The 17,821-nt window shown below is 35.2% G+C and overlaps 1 protein-coding gene across 1 annotated transcript in view; it reads right to left on the bottom strand.

Annotated features, from left to right (window-relative positions):
- LOC129256820 (uncharacterized) overlaps positions 1–17,821 on the bottom strand; it is a 33,637-nt gene that overhangs the window by 6,430 nt on the left and 9,386 nt on the right. Inside the window, exons 3-11 of the mRNA XM_054895012.2 lie at positions 17,239–17,287; positions 16,754–16,845; positions 9,416–9,529; positions 7,735–7,829; positions 7,289–7,350; positions 6,936–6,988; positions 3,523–3,649; positions 2,808–2,893; positions 1,573–1,686 (exon numbers count right to left, since the gene is read on the bottom strand). Of these exons, the coding sequence (XP_054750987.1) occupies positions 1,573–1,686; positions 2,808–2,893; positions 3,523–3,649; positions 6,936–6,988; positions 7,289–7,350; positions 7,735–7,829; positions 9,416–9,529; positions 16,754–16,845; positions 17,239–17,287 (792 nt within the window). The remainder of the gene's footprint in view (positions 1–1,572; positions 1,687–2,807; positions 2,894–3,522; positions 3,650–6,935; positions 6,989–7,288; positions 7,351–7,734; positions 7,830–9,415; positions 9,530–16,753; positions 16,846–17,238; positions 17,288–17,821) is intronic.

The following is a 17,821-nucleotide window of genomic DNA, read 5'->3' as shown; positions in this document are numbered from 1 at the left end:
AGGTCATGTGTTTGGATTTTTAAAAGGATTTTGTAATATAGGGGAAACTTTTGATCTAAAACATGAAACAAAATAATTATTTTCATGCAACAAAAGTTGTTGTTTTCAAACTTCATTTCTGTTTGAGCACAAATGATTTTTAGATTATGATAAAGCTGAAGATCTAAGCTTTAATTTGATATAATAAGAAGATGTATTTTAGATGGGTCAGCAGCCAGCTTTTTATAGGCCAAGTACATTTAGCAGCTCAAAAATAAGAAAACTGAGCTCTGATTGGTCACAGAGACCACACACCCACGCAAATTCCAATGTTCCCCACACTGGGCCTCTGCAAGGTCACACTCACCATGTGGTAATCTCTTCAAATTACCTGCGCCTGTTTGTTTTGAAAACAGTATTCAGCCAATCAGAACTCTGGATTTCATGCTACTCAGAAATTTCAGAAATCTCGTCTTGCATTTTGGTGGAAAAAGCTGGCTGCTGACCCATCTAAAAGATGCCATATATCAAGAGTGACATTGTAAGAAAGCATGGAGTTTGAGCTTTCTGATGATATAAATAATGTTTGTGCCTAAAACACATGATGTTGCACAATTTGCAAGTGAAAACAGAGGAAGAAAATTCTGTTTGAGGCATCTTTTCAGGTCAAAAATTCACTTATTTATCAAAATATTTTATTCAAAAGATATAACCCATATAAAAGAGTAACATTTACTCTTTCCCATGGTACAAAAATAATCAATATTGCTCAAGGAGAAAGTGGTTAAATTCTTTGAGAAAGAAAGTCTCGCAATTCACGAGATTTTGCAGGGACATGAATTCAGCCACGAGAGGACTTGGATAAATCTTGCTCATTTGCTCATTAACACAGGGGCTTGCAGACTGATTGTACACTTTCAGAGTTATGATGGTTATTCAACAAATACCCCCACATGGCCAAAGTTCATTGACCTTATATGACCTTTGATCTTGGTCATGTGACCTGACACTCGCACAGGATGTTCAGTGATACTTGATTACTATTATGTCCAAGTTTTATGACTCAGATCCACAAACTTTCAAAGTTATGATGGTAATTCAACAAATACCCCTAACTTGGTCAAAGTTCATTGACCCTAAAGGACCTTTGACCTTGGTCATGTGACTTGATACTCAGTCAGGATGTTCAGTAATACTTGATGAACTGGGTCCACATACTTTTGAAGTTATGACAAAATTTCAAAAACTTAACCACAGGTTAAGATTTTGATGTTGATTCCCCCAATATGGTCTAAGTTCATTGACCCTAAATGACCTTTGACTTTAGTCATGTGACCTGAAACTCAGGCAGGATAATCAGTAATACTTGATTAAACTTATGTCCAAGTTTCATGAACTAGGTCCATATACTTTCTAAGTTTTGCTGTCATTTCAAAAACTTAACCTTCGGTTAAGATTTGATGTTGACGCCGTCACCGTCGGAAAAGCGGCGCCTCTAGTCTCACTCTGCTATGCAGGTGAGACAAAAATAAACAATTACAGGAGCAAATGCTGTATGTATCAGCAGCTAAAGAATAGAGCAGATATACATACCGCATCTAGATATGGGCTGAGTGGTGTGTGTTCTATCTTATCCAGTTTACATGCTTCTGACCAAGGTTCAGTATGTTTATCATTGCAAAATTCAGCTATGTCCTTGTTACTCAACTACATAGCAACAAATGAAAGAAAGAGATACTACAATCACACATGGACACACAATGAGAACAATAAACATTCAAATATACCTGTAAGAATCAATTATGGGGGGGGGTACAATTCTTTTGTTTATGAACCACAGGATGTTAATTATGACAGAAAGTTTCATCCAAATATTTAAATTTTCTTTGAGGAGTATGGACAAGAGTTTGAACACCAATAATCAACCATGCTTGACTTAAAACAAGTGGAACGCCTCTGGCAGTCTCGTCTGCATTACGCAATTCGATATAGCAGCAATGCTTCCTTTGAAAACAGCTAATGAATAATCATTCACAGAAGAAAACACTAATATGATAATAAAATATAATGTCCATTGACCCAAAATTAACTTTGACCATGATCATGTGACCTACGACTTGTGCAAAACAATCATTCATACTTGATTACCCTTATGTCGATGTTTCATGAGCTAGATCCATAAACTTCCTAAGTTTTGATGCCAATTTAACACATACTCCCAACACGGCCAGAGTTCATTGACCTTTAAATGACCTTTGATTTTGGCAATGTTCCTGAAATGCACAAAGGGTATTCAGGGGTACATTGCTGCTCTTATGTCCAAGTTTCATGAACTAGATCCATAGACTTTTAAAGTTATGATGAAAATTCCACGAATACCCCTAACATTACCAACGTTTGTTGACCCTAGATGACCTTTGACCTTGGTCATGTGACCTGAAACTAGCACAGGATGTTCAAGGATACTTGATTGCTCTCTTGTCCAAGTTTCATGAACTAGATCCATAAAATTTCAAAGTTATGATGACAATTCCTTTAAAAAAACAATATGGCCAAAGTTCATTGACCCTAAGTGACCTTTGACCTTTGTTGTGTTACTACAATGATAGCCTGAATTTCACATTATACTGCTGTAGGTATAATGATATTGACTGGCACTAATATTGAGGAGTTACCACATTTCCCTCAGAAGACCCAATCATCATGGCTCTGGGCAATATGAGACTACTTTGGGATGTATACAATATATCCTTCAAGGCCATTCAATAATATATAAGTGCTTGGAAATATATGTCTTTTGAGTCAGATTGAAACGAAGATAAGCTTACTTCAGCAATCTTAGTAAGAGCTGTTCCCAAGAATCCAAACTTGATATCAAAGATTTGACAAACAAGATCTGAGATCACACCTTGTGCTGTATAAACAGAAACAAGAAAAGAGGAATGTGGCTTCAATAAATAATTCCCACTCGATTCGTATGCAACAATAGCACTACAGAGTAAAGCTATAAACTCTGTGGAGTAATTTAAATGGAGATAAAAAGCCAAAAGTTCCAAAAGAAGTTCTGGGTTAGATCTTTAACAACTTTCCTAATATCTGAAACAAGTTTCACAAAAATGATCATTTAAAATTGATGTTGATATTCAATCAAAAGCAGAACATTGTGTAATATATTGTATTTTGACAAATGGGATCTAGGACTGTGAGGGCATTTCTTCACCAAACATTAAATATAGCCTTACAAACTTACATTACTGATCAACAAAATGTAGAAGATACATGCAAGGATTCTGTAGATATATGGAAGAATTCTACAACAAGGAAATCAATATGGGAATTCAGTATGGATATAAAAAGTGTCATGAATAGCATAATTTTATAACCTTGTATTAAATTCTCATATCACTTTGCTCATCCTTCCTCTTAGCATACTACTATCAAATATCACATAATTCATACTTTTTTGCCCAATACATTTCTATTTCCTCATAGTGAATGATTTACCACAATAATGGCTCATGATCATAATAGAATAACTCTTACTTGTAGATGACTTGTCCACTACATTAAAGACTTCACCATTCTCAGCCTTATTAGCAACATGCCAGATAGCTTGGCATACATCATCTACATGAACTGTATTCATCCCTAGATCAGCTGACCACAGCATCTGCACACATTCAAGAATAAACATGGACAAAAAGAAATACCATAAAAGGTGGTTACAGTGAATGATACAGTGAATACCATATTTGTTTTATTAATGAAAATTTGATCAGTATTTGGTCCATGTAGCATCAATAAGCAAAATTGAATATATTACTCATGACTGATTGATTTCTGCTTGCACTATATATTCAAAACAAATGAGCTACAGTTACACAGAGCAAGAAGCTTAGATACTAGTACACTGTTTACATATTCTATTCTTACAAAAATATCACATTAGATGTGTGTGTGTTGTGATACATTTAATGCTGATTAGGTCCAGTGCACTGGAATATTTGCAAATAAAAGTCGAGTATTTGCAAGATTTGGTCTGAAAAAAATAAACGATGCATTGTTTAAAGGATTTATTTAGTAATCTAAATACAAACTACTTTCTTAAAGGTTAGAATATTAGAATATTAGTTTAATAGAATAGGGGAAGGCGGGGTAAGTTGTGACACTTTTTGCATTTTGCATGCTAGAATTGATATGACTAATAATATTGTAGTATTAAGTACCTTGCCTTTAAATTTGATTCTTGGGAAATATTTTTCATAGATCTATATATAACTTTCTACCCCCACACTGAAAGTCACTGTGACCTTTGAAAAAAAAAACCATGTCAAATGGCTCAACTTGCCCCATCTATGGGGTAAGTTGTGCCACCTTCTGGGGTAAGTTGAGCCACAAAAACTATGTACAAAATGTATGCAGGAAGAACCAGCATGTCAATTTTTATTTAAAGTCTTTTCACTTGCTAATTCTCTATAAATACTAACATCCTCTAAAAGTAAAAGAACTGTCATGTGAATTTGCTCCTTTCTGTCTGCATATCAATGGCTTTTTAAGGTTTGTTTTTTGTTTTTTATACATTACCATAAGAATTACCATGGCTCAACTTGCCCCATGTTGGCTGGCACAAATTACCCCAGTCCGAACTTAATGCGGTATTTTCACATCCACACATTTCTTATGCATCCATCATGTAAAAGACTATGACAAGAATGAGAATCCATACCTGGACTATCAATATTGTTCTTATTTCTTTATTATATCTAAAGACGTGTGCAGGTAAAAAGCACTGATCTATTTCACACCCTTTTTTACTTTTTTGGATGAAATTCATATTTTTCCCTCTAAAAAGTAATATTTTTTTTCAAAGTTGAAAACAATGTGGTGGGAATAAGGGTTATATAATGGGTCATCCATGCATGACACCACCACAATGTCTGACTCATTCATTATTGGCCTGGGGGTGGTGGCTCAACGCTGCACGCTGCACAAATTTTAATCACAAAATTCGACTTTCATACCCACCCTTGAAGTTCTGTATTTGAGCAAGAAGCCACAGCGCTCACAAATGTTTAATGAATGAAATCTGTCTTGGAGCGGCCTGGGGCACGAAGTTTACATACAATGCAGTGACGTAATGCTTGATAAAAAAATGAGCTATGACCTTTTATCCATGCCTTTTCGTAGTAACTACTACTAACTTTATATTTCCCCAAAATGAAACCTATTGTGTAATTATGATGCCTATTCTCCATTAATTTGAAGTTTATTTTGATCCTAGTTTGAGTCTCACTCGTATGTTCGTGCTGAGGTAATTCATGCATGATGAATTCATGAATATAAAATGGAATTTATCGTCATTGATCGCGCATGTGCAATGTGCTTTAATCAAACCAGATCAAAATTGATCTAGAAGGAAAATCATAATGCAATCAACGTAAAAGGAATCTTGCTTTCATTAACAATATTTCTTATTATGACCATAGAAAATTTTAATTTAATCGTAATATTTGAACAATAATTTGCAAATGATTTCAGCGCTTTGTATCCTCTGGAAAAAGCGCTATATAAATCCAATTATTATTATGATCACTATTATGAATTTAGAGCGATGGGTGCACTTGTCTAAACAACAACTATCATATCAGGATTCATATTCAAACATCGTCGTTGCAGAAACTCTTCTCATGATCGTTATATCACCATAGAATACAATTTTACATGAGAAAGCAGCGAAAATTATGTTTGATATTTATTCCCATTAATTTGAAGCTTGTTTGTGCCCAACTCCGCATTAGAATTTAGAGCTCTCTGAATTCATGAATGGAAAATTATGTCATCAATTGCGCATGCCCAATGCCGGTGCTTCTTTATCTCGGAGACGTCCAGAGTACTTCCATATTCCAAAATAACATAACTTTGCTGACATTACCATTATTTTTAGTATGGCCAAAGAATGTTTTCAAATCGTAATAATTTAACAATAATTTACATCCAATAATCAATCATATAAATTTAGAGCTCAATTTGAGACATTCGTATTTATTTCGATCAAATCAGTGCTCTGCATTGTCCTGTGTCTAAAAATGGATTATCAATCACATCATTGTCATGATAAATTCTTGAACATTGTCATAACTAACAAACTTTTCTCACAATCGTTATATCAGCATAGAATACCAATTCCAATGACCATCCTGAGAAAATTACGTATGATATTTATTCCCATCCATTTGGAGCTCAATTTGGATCCAACTACATCTCAGGCAAGTTGGTCTCCGCTCGTATAGCACTTGTTGGGCGGCAAGCTAGCCTGTCGTTTCGGGAGAGCGAGTGTATTAAGGGGCCGGCTGTAGTCATGTAGTGTGTGTGCGAGTCTGGACTGTGAGTTGACCGAGAATCGTTGTTCGGATCGACTCTGCGTGATTCTGTCTTCCATATCATTTTATTTCAAACGTATATATTGTCATCTGCAAATATCAATGTTTTAGATATTTTGAGAAGAATGCTTGGATACCTTTTGGTTTTTTTTAGTTGTTTTTCAGCACGGTCATGACAGAGCAAAAAAATGGGCTTGATTTTTCCACCTTAAAATTTCGATGCATCGATCTTCGATCGAATCAAAGCTGTTTACTAAATAATTGATATGACGTAGGCCTAACGCAAGTTATCATATTACGTAAAATAACTGGCTCTCAGTTTTTACAAACTCTACGTGTACATGACCGAAAAACACGCCGTGTACACGTGCATCAAAAATGGACTTTCAAAACGGGCCTAGTATGTTTATTATGAATACTTTCCATTTCATCTTGAAGATATTTTAGTGATTAACAACTTTATATCTTCACATTAAATGAAAAGCTTGACCATCAATGTGGTCCATTAATGAGCCTCCTGTATTTTCTACAAAGATCAAACAAGAAATTACAAAATTGCAGAAATTAATTTCTCACCTCCATCTTTTCTCCCAGCTGTCTATAAACTGCACCAATTATTAATCTAGGAGCTGTAAAACAAGGGGGAGGAAACATTGAATTTGAAACAAAATTAATTTACTTTAGCACGCAACAATGGCAATTTAACCTGTACTAAAAAATTCAAATAGTTACAAACATTCTTATTGACTAATAGGCGATAATTAATCTCATAAACTAGTATGAAAACTTAAAAATAGAAAACATCTCACATACAGTATCATGTGACACACTTTTCAGTAGCAGCAATCTACATGAAAATACACAATAGTAAAACATAAAATGATAGTTCAACAAAACAAATAACCTCCCTCTCGTTTCAATTTACTCACTCAAGCCATATTTGTCTCCTAGTCCATACACAATTGCTGGCCTTAATACACAGTAGTTTAATCTGTAGGATAAAGAAATGATATGATATGATTAAATTAGATTATTATGGAATACTTCATGGTTTCTAGTCAACCAGCAACAAGTCTTCAACAGCTCCTGGGAAGAGAGACAACCAAACACTCTAATCAACTAAACTAATTTGGGGAGAAAATATTAAAAGATATGTCAAAGTTCTTCCATTCTTCTCTACCTTTTGTTCATGAGCAATTCAGTTATGTGAAGACATCTGCCTTTAATACATTCATAGCCACAAAATCCAGTCCTATTTTGCAAGAACTGGAAAGAGGGATACGGGGGAATATAACAGGGAAGGAATAAGTGTGGGAGATGAAGAGATAGAAGTGTCTGAGAATGAAATGGGTGAATAGACAGAAATTAAACTTACCCATCAATCTTCTTGAGTTCTTCTTCTACTTGTAATTTACATTTAGCAATGCCTGTCCATGGAGAAAGCTTGGAAGAACTTTCCTTGCTGGATTTCTGAAATCAGGTTTTATTCCAAGGATACCAGGAATAAGTACTAAGCTATTTTAATGTATTAATATATATATATATATATATATATATATATATATTACATATTTTCGCTTTTGTGCCTATATGGCGGCTCTGCTACAGAACTTTGAGGTATGATATCAGTTGAGTATATGCACATAGTAGCAGCACTATACTTATGAACATATTATCACTATTTATGTATTTTTATGAATTCAGCAAACTACATCAATATCATGACAATCAATACCTCACTACCTTAAGTCTATAAACTTATCATTGGCGTTCATCGGAACTGTTGTATCAGTCAATTCTGGTTTTTTTTTTAATAGATTTTGAGATTTTTGCAGAAAATGAAAGTACAAGTCCTATTCTATTCATAACTAAATTTATAGGATGCAATTTATTTTAGTTTCTGAGACATGAGAGGATTTTCACGGCGATGCCATACAAATTGTTGATAAAATACGCAAATCCCAATGGAAACGGGTACTGTAGCAGAGCAAACAACAGCTGCGCACACTTAATATGCGAATGCCAAACCGTCATATCGGCACTGCAATGACTTTGCAGGTGACAAAACGATTGTATCTCCTATGGCGTTTTTGTACAGGGAAAATCTAAACCGCTCAATCCAAAATTACAAGCATGTACCGGTAGCTCTTTTTCGATATTTTCTCTGATCCTTGGTTTTGTGTAAATATAAAGATACCAATGTCAGGCAATTGTCTTGGTCTTTCCAACCATGTATTTTTCTCGCAATGAATATGTTGTATAAAGGCTCAGGAACTCAGTGTGACAACTATTGTAAACTTTGAAGTCGATTTTCTCTGAAAGAGGTTTGCAGTGTCATTTGTGTTCGGATGACCACCAATGTTATGATCATCAACCACATTCTTTTTAAATTTGTTTGTGTTTTAAAAACAAATTGATTACAAAAAAATGATTAGACTGATAAATTACTAAAAGATATTGCTTTGTCTCATGACACAATGACAAAGGGGATGCAAAATAAGAGGGGCAACACACAATACTTTACTTTTTGTAGATCAAGGAAGCTCTTGATTATTGATGTTTTAATGATTGTAATTTTATATGGTCAAGGAGGATAATTGAATTGAATAATTGAATTATGAGATACAATGAAATAAAAATAGAGATTATGTGACATAAATGACAAACACATTAGCATATTAACCAGACTGTACATAAAATTGTTTTGTGAAACCAAGGAGAAACACAATACTCTTTGTGGTAGGGTCCATGGTGAGACTAAAGAAAATTTTGAATACAATATCCCTCTCTTCTTTCACAATGCAAATAAATAGTATCAATCTACTCATTCAAGCCATATTTCATGAAATTTTCAGCATAATTGTTACTTTTATTCAATTTTTTTCACCATTCTATCTAAATCAACTACTTTTGGGAGTGGACTACGCTAATGATATTTTAAAAAATATAACCATAATATCACATATAATTATGGATTGAAAAAGAGAGGATATAAAATTAGCAGTAACTCATTCCTAGTGAAGTAACTATAAATTGTTACTATATGTAGGGCCTACCTTGTCTGAAGAATAAACTTGACCTGTTGATAGCTCAATATATTTCTTGACATTTCTAGCTACTGCTTCACGGGCGCAATTCTGGCTGAGTTTTACAATGCCTTCCTCATATATCTACCAATAAAATAGAAAAAAAAATATTTATAACTACAATTTAAATAAGAATTTTAATAATAGACAGATATCTTGCCATAAGATTTGTGGCTAACTTTCTCCTGTATATGAGTATTAGGGATGTCCCATCATTTCAGCCTTCTAATAACTGTCACAGTCAAGATAATGATGACGTTTCTTGGACAACTTCTCTTACCATCTCAAGAAGATTAATTAGTGTCTTGCTTTCAATAAACTGTACCATTCCAAATGAATGGGGCTATGATTAATATGTTCATATTACAACATTCCTTTTTTTCAAATTTCAGAGGTTTAGAAATTGGTCCCAAGTGACATCCTCCATTCAACACTATATATGAATTGAATTTATTCAGTGGTGTAAAAGGATTTTCGCCTTGACCCTCCCCAATGTAACCATTTAACAAGTGGAACGCCTCTGGCTGTCCTGCCTGCATTACGCGATTCAATTTATCAGCAGTGCTGACTTTGAATAACTATTCACAAAGAACACCATTCATATATTATTATAAACATCCTACATAGATTAAATCCTGTATAGTGATTGGTTCAAATACCATCATGTGACCAAATATATTTCAACTATGATGTTGCGTGACATCAGACCTCGATACATTTTTCGCTATTACCAATATTCTGACGTCATTATTTCAGAAAACCAACTCTCGGGCGCACGGGTCAGCTCTCTTTCTCTCCCGGGTAAGTCCCATGATGCGTCGGCGCAAGCACAATCCGCGTTCCGCGTTGCCAGACCAACCTCGGATAAATAATTCCTCTATACTTTCTCAAAGCCTGATATATTTGTTTACTATGTTCATTAAAAACCTTTGACCTTCATCATAAGACTTAAGACTGGTGCAAAACGATCAGTGATACTTGATAACCCCCATGTCCACATTTCATGAACGAGATAAAAAAAAACCTTATGTCCACATTTCATTAACGAGATCCAAAAAATTTCAAAGTTATGATGGCAATTTGACAAATACCCCCAACATTTGACCTTAAATAACTTTTGACCTTGGTCATGAGACCTGATACTCCTACAGGATGTCAAGTGATACTATGTCTCAGATTCATTAACGAGATCCACATACTTTCAGTTATGATGGCAATTCAACAAATATCCCCAACATGACTAAAGTTCATTGACGATAAATATGACCTTTAACCTTGGCCACATGACCTGAAACTCGCACTGGATGTTCAGTAATACTTGATTACTCTTATGTCCAAGTTTCATGAATCAGATCCATAAACTTTCAAAGTTATGATAGTAATTCAACAACTACCCCCAACTTGGCCAAAGTTTGTTGACCTTAAATGACTTTGACCTTGATCATGTGACCTGAAACTCGCACAGGATGTTCAGTGATACTTGATTACTTTTATGTCCAAGTTTCATGAATCAGATCTATAAACTTTCAGTTATGATGGTAATTCAACAGATACCCCCAACTTGGCCAAAGTCCATTGACCTTGGTCATGTGACCTGAAACTCGCACAGGATCTTCAGTGATATTTGTTTACTCTTATGTCTAAGTTTCCTGAATCAGATCCATAAACTTTCAAAGTTATGATGGTAATTCAACAAATACCCCCAACTTGGCCAAAGTTCGTTGACCTTAAATGACCGTTGACCTTGGTCATGTGACCTGAAACTTGCAAAGGATGTTCAGTGATACTTGATTACTCTTATGTCCAAGTTTTAGGAACTAGATCCATACACTTTTGGAGTTATGGTGGTTATTCAACAATTTCCCCCAACATGGCCAAAGTTCATTGACCTTTGACCTTGGTCATGTGACCTAAAACTTGCACAGGATGATCAGTGATACTTGATTACTCTTATATCCAAGTTTTATGAACTAGACCAATAAACTTATAAAGTTATGATGGTAATTTAACAAATACCCCCAACTTGGCCAAAGTTCATTGACCTTAACCACTTGACTGCGCAGCACGTAATATTACGTGCTGGGCGAGCGTACAATCTGTGCGAGGCACGTAATATTACGTGCTTGACCTATCTTCTGTTTGAGGCGTCAGCACCTCGCTGTTAAAGCCCCTACAATGAAAACAGCGTGTGTATATCAAATTTCTGACAATGGACACCAGATGGCGCCATTCCAAAAAAGTTATCGAAACTTTTGCAGTGATTTATAAATGTTTGTATTCACTCTGCCATAGTGAAAGTGTACGACGCTCAGTTCAAAATGGCGACTCGCAGTGGAGAAGTGAATCAGAAGGATTTTGAAGAAACTTTTGACAATAGGAGTGATAAATTTAGTGAAAGATCTGGGTCAGAAGGGGAGGATGATTTTATTAATGGATGTTGGAAATAGTGATGAGGAAAGTGATGTGATTATTTAGAATTTTCCCCCCCAAGTTGCTGTCGGTTGTAGTCCCAAATAGATCTAACTTGTTAGTCCCATTCAGTAGCACCAGGGGGTCAGTGCGCATTACAGCCTATAGCAGTCAAGTGGTTAAATGACTTTGACCTCAATCATGTGACCTGAAACTCGCACAGGATGTTCAGTGATACTTGATTATTCTTATGTCCAAGTTTCATGAATCAGATCTATAAACTCTTTAAGTTATGATGGTAATTCAACAGATACCCCCAACTTGGCCAAAGTCCATTGACATTGGTCATGTGACCTGAAACTCGCACAGGATGTTCAGTGATACTTGATTACTCTTATGTCTAAGTTTCATGAATCAGATCCATAAACTTTCAAAGTTATGATGGTAATTCAACAAATACCCCCAACTTGGCGAAAGTTTGTTGACCTTAAATGACTTTGACCTTAAATGACTTTGACCTTGATCATATGACCTGAAACTCGCACAGGATGTTCAGTGATACCTGACTACTCTTATGTCCAAGTTTCATGAATCAGATCTATAAACTCTTTAAGTTATGATGGTAATTCAACAGATACCCCCAACTTGGCCAAAGTCCATTGACCTTGGTCATGTGAACTGAAACTCGCACAGGATGTTCAGTGATACTTGATTACTCTTATGTCTAAGTTTCATGAATCAGATCCATAAACTTTCAAAGTTATGATGGTAATTCAACAAATACCCCCCAACTTGGCCAAAGTTTGTTGACCTTAAATGACCGTTGACCTTGGTCATGTGACCTGAAACTTGCAAAGGATGTTCAGTGATACTTGATTACTCTTATGTCCAAGTTTTAGGAACTAGATCCATACACTTTTGGAGTTATGGTGGTTATTCAACAATTTCCCCCAACATGGCCAAAGTTCATTGACCTTTGACCTTGGTCATGTGACCTAAAACTTGCACAGGATGTTCAGTGATACTTGATTACTCTTATATCCAAGTTTTATGAACTAGACCAATAAACTTATAAAGTTATGATGGTAATTTAACAAATACCCCCAACTTGGCCAAAGTTCATTGACCTTAAATGACTTTGACCTCAATCATGTGACCTGAAACTCGCACAGGATGTTCAGTGATACTTGATTACTTTTATATCCAAGTTTCATGAATCAGATCTATAAACTCTTTAAGTTATGATGGTAATTCAACAGATACCCCCAACTTGGCCAAAGTCCATTGACATTGGTCATGTGACCTGAAACTCGCACAGGATGTTCAGTGATACTTGATTACTCTTATGTCTAAGTTTCATGAATCAGATCCATAAACTTTCAAAGTTATGATGGTAATTCAACAAATACCCCCAACTTGGCGAAAGTTTGTTGACCTTAAATGACTTTGACCTTAAATGACTTTGACCTTGATCATATGACCTGAAACTCGCACAGGATGTTCAGTGATACCTGACTACTCTTATGTCCAAGTTTCATGAATCAGATCTATAAACTCTTTAAGTTATGATGGTAATTCAACAGATACCCCCAACTTGGCCAAAGTCCATTGACCTTGGTCATGTGAACTGAAACTCGCACAGGATGTTCAGTGATACTTGATTACTCTTATGTCTAAGTTTCATGAATCAGATCCATAAACTTTCAAAGTTATGATGGTAATTCAACAAATACCCCCCAACTTGGCCAAAGTTTGTTGACCTTAAATGACCGTTGACCTTGGTCATGTGACCTGAAACTTGCAAAGGATGTTCAGTGATACTTGATTACTCTTATGTCCAAGTTTTAGGAACTAGATCCATACACTTTTGGAGTTATGGTGGTTATTCAACAATTTCCCCCAACATGGCCAAAGTTCATTGACCTTTGACCTTGGTCATGTGACCTAAAACTTGCACAGGATGTTCAGTGATACTTGATTACTCTTATATCCAAGTTTTATGAACTAGACCAATAAACTTATAAAGTTATGATGGTAATTTAACAAATACCCCCAACTTGGCCAAAGTTCATTGACCTTAAATGACTTTGACCTCAATCATGTGACCTGAAACTCGCACAGGATGTTCAGTGATACTTGATTACTTTTATATCCAAGTTTCATGAATCAGATCTATAAACTCTTTAAGTTATGATGGTAATTCAACAGATACCCCCAACTTGGCCAAAGTCCATTGACATTGGTCATGTGACCTGAAACTCGCACAGGATGTTCAGTGATACTTGATTACTCTTATGTCTAAGTTTCATGAATCAGATCCATAAACTTTCAAAGTTATGATGGTAATTCAACAAATACCCCCAACTTGGCGAAAGTTTGTTGACCTTAAATGACTTTGACCTTAAATGACTTTGACCTTGATCATATGACCTGAAACTCGCACAGGATGTTCAGTGATACCTGACTACTCTTATGTCCAAGTTTCATGAATCAGATCTATAAACTCTTTAAGTTATGATGGTAATTCAACAGATACCCCCAACTTGGCCAAAGTCCATTGACCTTGGTCATGTGAACTGAAACTCGCACAGGATGTTCAGTGATACTTGATTACTCTTATGTCTAAGTTTCATGAATCAGATCCATAAACTTTCAAAGTTATGATGGTAATTCAACAAATACCCCCCAACTTGGCCAAAGTTTGTTGACCTTAAATGACCGTTGACCTTGGTCATGTGACCTGAAACTTGCAAAGGATGTTCAGTGATACTTGATTACTCTTATGTCCAAGTTTTAGGAACTAGATCCATACACTTTTGGAGTTATGGTGGTTATTCAACAATTTCCCCCAACATGGCCAAAGTTCATTGACCTTTGACCTTGGTCATGTGACCTAAAACTTGCACAGGATGTTCAGTGATACTTGATTACTCTTATATCCAAGTTTTATGAACTAGACCAATAAACTTATAAAGTTATGATGGTAATTTAACAAATACCCCCAACTTGGCCAAAGTTCATTGACCTTAAATGACTTTGACCTCAATCATGTGACCTGAAACTCGCACAGGATGTTCAGTGATACTTGATTACTTTTATATCCAAGTTTCATGAATCAGATCTATAAACTCTTTAAGTTATGATGGTAATTCAACAGATACCCCCAACTTGGCCAAAGTCCATTGACATTGGTCATGTGACCTGAAACTCGCACAGGATGTTCAGTGATACTTGATTACTCTTATGTCTAAGTTTCATGAATCAGATCCATAAACTTTCAAAGTTATGATGGTAATTCAACAAATACCCCCAACTTGGCGAAAGTTTGTTGACCTTAAATGACTTTGACCTTGATCATATGACCTGAAACTCGCACAGGATGTTCAGTGATACCTGACTACTCTTATGTCCAAGTTTCATGAATCAGATCTATAAACTCTTTAAGTTATGATGGTAATTCAACAGATACCCCCAACTTGGCCAAAGTCCATTGACCTTGGTCATGTGAACTGAAACTCGCACAGGATGTTCAGTGATACTTGATTACTCTTATGTCTAAGTTTCATGAATCAGATCCATAAACTTTCAAAGTTATGATGGTAATTCAACAAATACCCCCCAACTTGGCCAAAGTTTGTTGACCTTAAATGACCGTTGACCTTGGTCATGTGACCTGAAACTTGCAAAGGATGTTCAGTGATACTTGATTACTCTTATGTCCAAGTTTTAGGAACTAGATCCATACACTTTTGGAGTTATGGTGGTTATTCAACAATTTCCCCCAACATGGCCAAAGTTCATTGACCTTTGACCTTGGTCATGTGACCTAAAACTTGCACAGGATGTTCAGTGATACTTGATTACTCTTATATCCAAGTTTTATGAACTAGACCAATAAACTTATAAAGTTATGATGGTAATTTAACAAATACCCCCAACTTGGCCAAAGTTCATTGACCTTAAATGACTTTGACCTCAATCATGTGACCTGAAACTCGCACAGGATGTTCAGTGATACTTGATTACTTTTATATCCAAGTTTTATGAACTAGACCAATAAACTTATAAAGTTATGATGGTAATTTAACAAATACCCCCAACTTGGCCAAAGTTCATTGACTTTAAATGACTTTGACCTCAATCATGTGACCTGAAACTCGCACAGGATGTTCAGTGATACTTGATTATTCTTATGTCCAAGTTTCATGAATCAGATCCATAAACTTTTAAAGTTATGATGACATTTCAAAAACTTAACCTTGGGTTAAGATTTTGATGTTGATTCCCCCAACATGGTCTAAGTTCATTGACCCTAAATGACCTTTGACCTTGGTCATGTGACCTGAAACTCAGGCAGGGTGTTCAGTAATAATTGAATAACCTCATAACCAAGTTTCATGAACTAGGTCCATATACTTTCTAAGTTATGCTGTCATTTCAAAAACTTAATCTTCGGTTAAGATTTGGTGTTGACGCCACTGCCGTCGAAAAAGCGGCGCCTATAGTCTCACTCTGCATCGCAGGTGAGACAAAAACTTAACGTTAAGATTTCAATATTGATTCCCCCAACATGGTCTAAGTTCATTGACCCTAAAGACCTTTGACCTTGGTCATGTGATCCGAAACTCAGGAAGGATGTTCAGTAAATACTTGATTACCCTCATGGTGCTGTATGTCCAAGTTTCATGAACTAGGTTTATATACTAAATGATGACATTTCAAAAACTTAATCTTGTTGAAGATTTCAATATTGACGGAAAAAACGTCGGAAAAGGGGCGCTTATAGTCTCTCTCTGCTATGCAGGCGAGACAAAAACTGTTTATTATAGAAATAGGTACACTGTGAAATGTCAGTCTTCAGAAAAGGGGTATGATATTGATATTATATGTTGTACTCACCACATCAGCTCTGCCATACTGAGTCTCGGCTGCTAGGTTGACTACAATATCATATGAATCATCCCCATCAGAGAAAACTTTAGAGACTGAACCTAGAAAACAAAAACATCTCTAAACTTACTAGAAACCAACTCTAATTGATTCTAAAAAGAAAATGACAAATAAAGATAGGCCTATTTAATTTAAAAAAAAAAGAGTTCTTAAATTTGATATCAGTAAATCATAAAAAAATTTACAAGTGCAAATTTGTCTCCAAAATGCAATACATCTGATTGGTGATTTATTAAAACATTTAGCATTTGGAACAATTCAATAAGCTTCAGGAGTAAAGTTTAGAGAATGTTTTCAATGATTGATTGATTTTCTATGTTTTCGCATGATTAATATTGTAATAAATTTTCTTGCCAATGACTACTAAAATTCAACCACAACTCCAGATTAACTTCAAGTGGATGTTTCAAGAAGAGGAGAACCAAACAACGTACCTGGATTGATGAGATTAGCTGATACAAAGTCCACACTTTCAATTGCTTCCTGTAATAGGAAACCACAAGACGGATATTACTTTACAATACAAGGAATTGGTTTTATAGCGGCCCTCAAAGTACAGTTCAAAAACCGGTTTTCAAAACTAAATTTTAAGTGGATAAAGAGTTCTAAAAATATTTCAGTAATGTTGGTACACTGTGGTTTATAAAAATGAATCTTAGTTTACACAATATACATCATGTTACTACAATTTAATGAGAAAATCTATATATACAGGTATCAGAAGAAATTCATAAGAATTTTTTAATGTATTTCGAGCTGAAAATGAAAACCATTTCAATAAATAGGGTAATCTAAACAAGCAAAATGCAGACATTATCAGGTAGTAATTAAGTTATATTAATTTTCAAGTTTTCCATTTTTAATATCATTTCATTGAAACATTTCAATGCCTATCATCAATAAGCAATCAGAGCTCTAATAGAATTTCCCCCACTCTTCATTTTGAAATGAATAGGAAAATCTAAAATTATTCAAGTTTTATGCTCAAAGAATATAAATCTAGGATTGACTACTGAC

This window comes from Lytechinus pictus, chromosome 3, assembly GCF_037042905.1.
Source record: "Lytechinus pictus isolate F3 Inbred chromosome 3, Lp3.0, whole genome shotgun sequence".
Classification (NCBI taxonomy): Eukaryota; Metazoa; Echinodermata; class Echinoidea; order Temnopleuroida; family Toxopneustidae; genus Lytechinus; species Lytechinus pictus.
The sequence above is the reverse complement of the archived record's forward strand: the minus strand, read 5'-3'. Positions and strand labels throughout refer to the sequence as shown.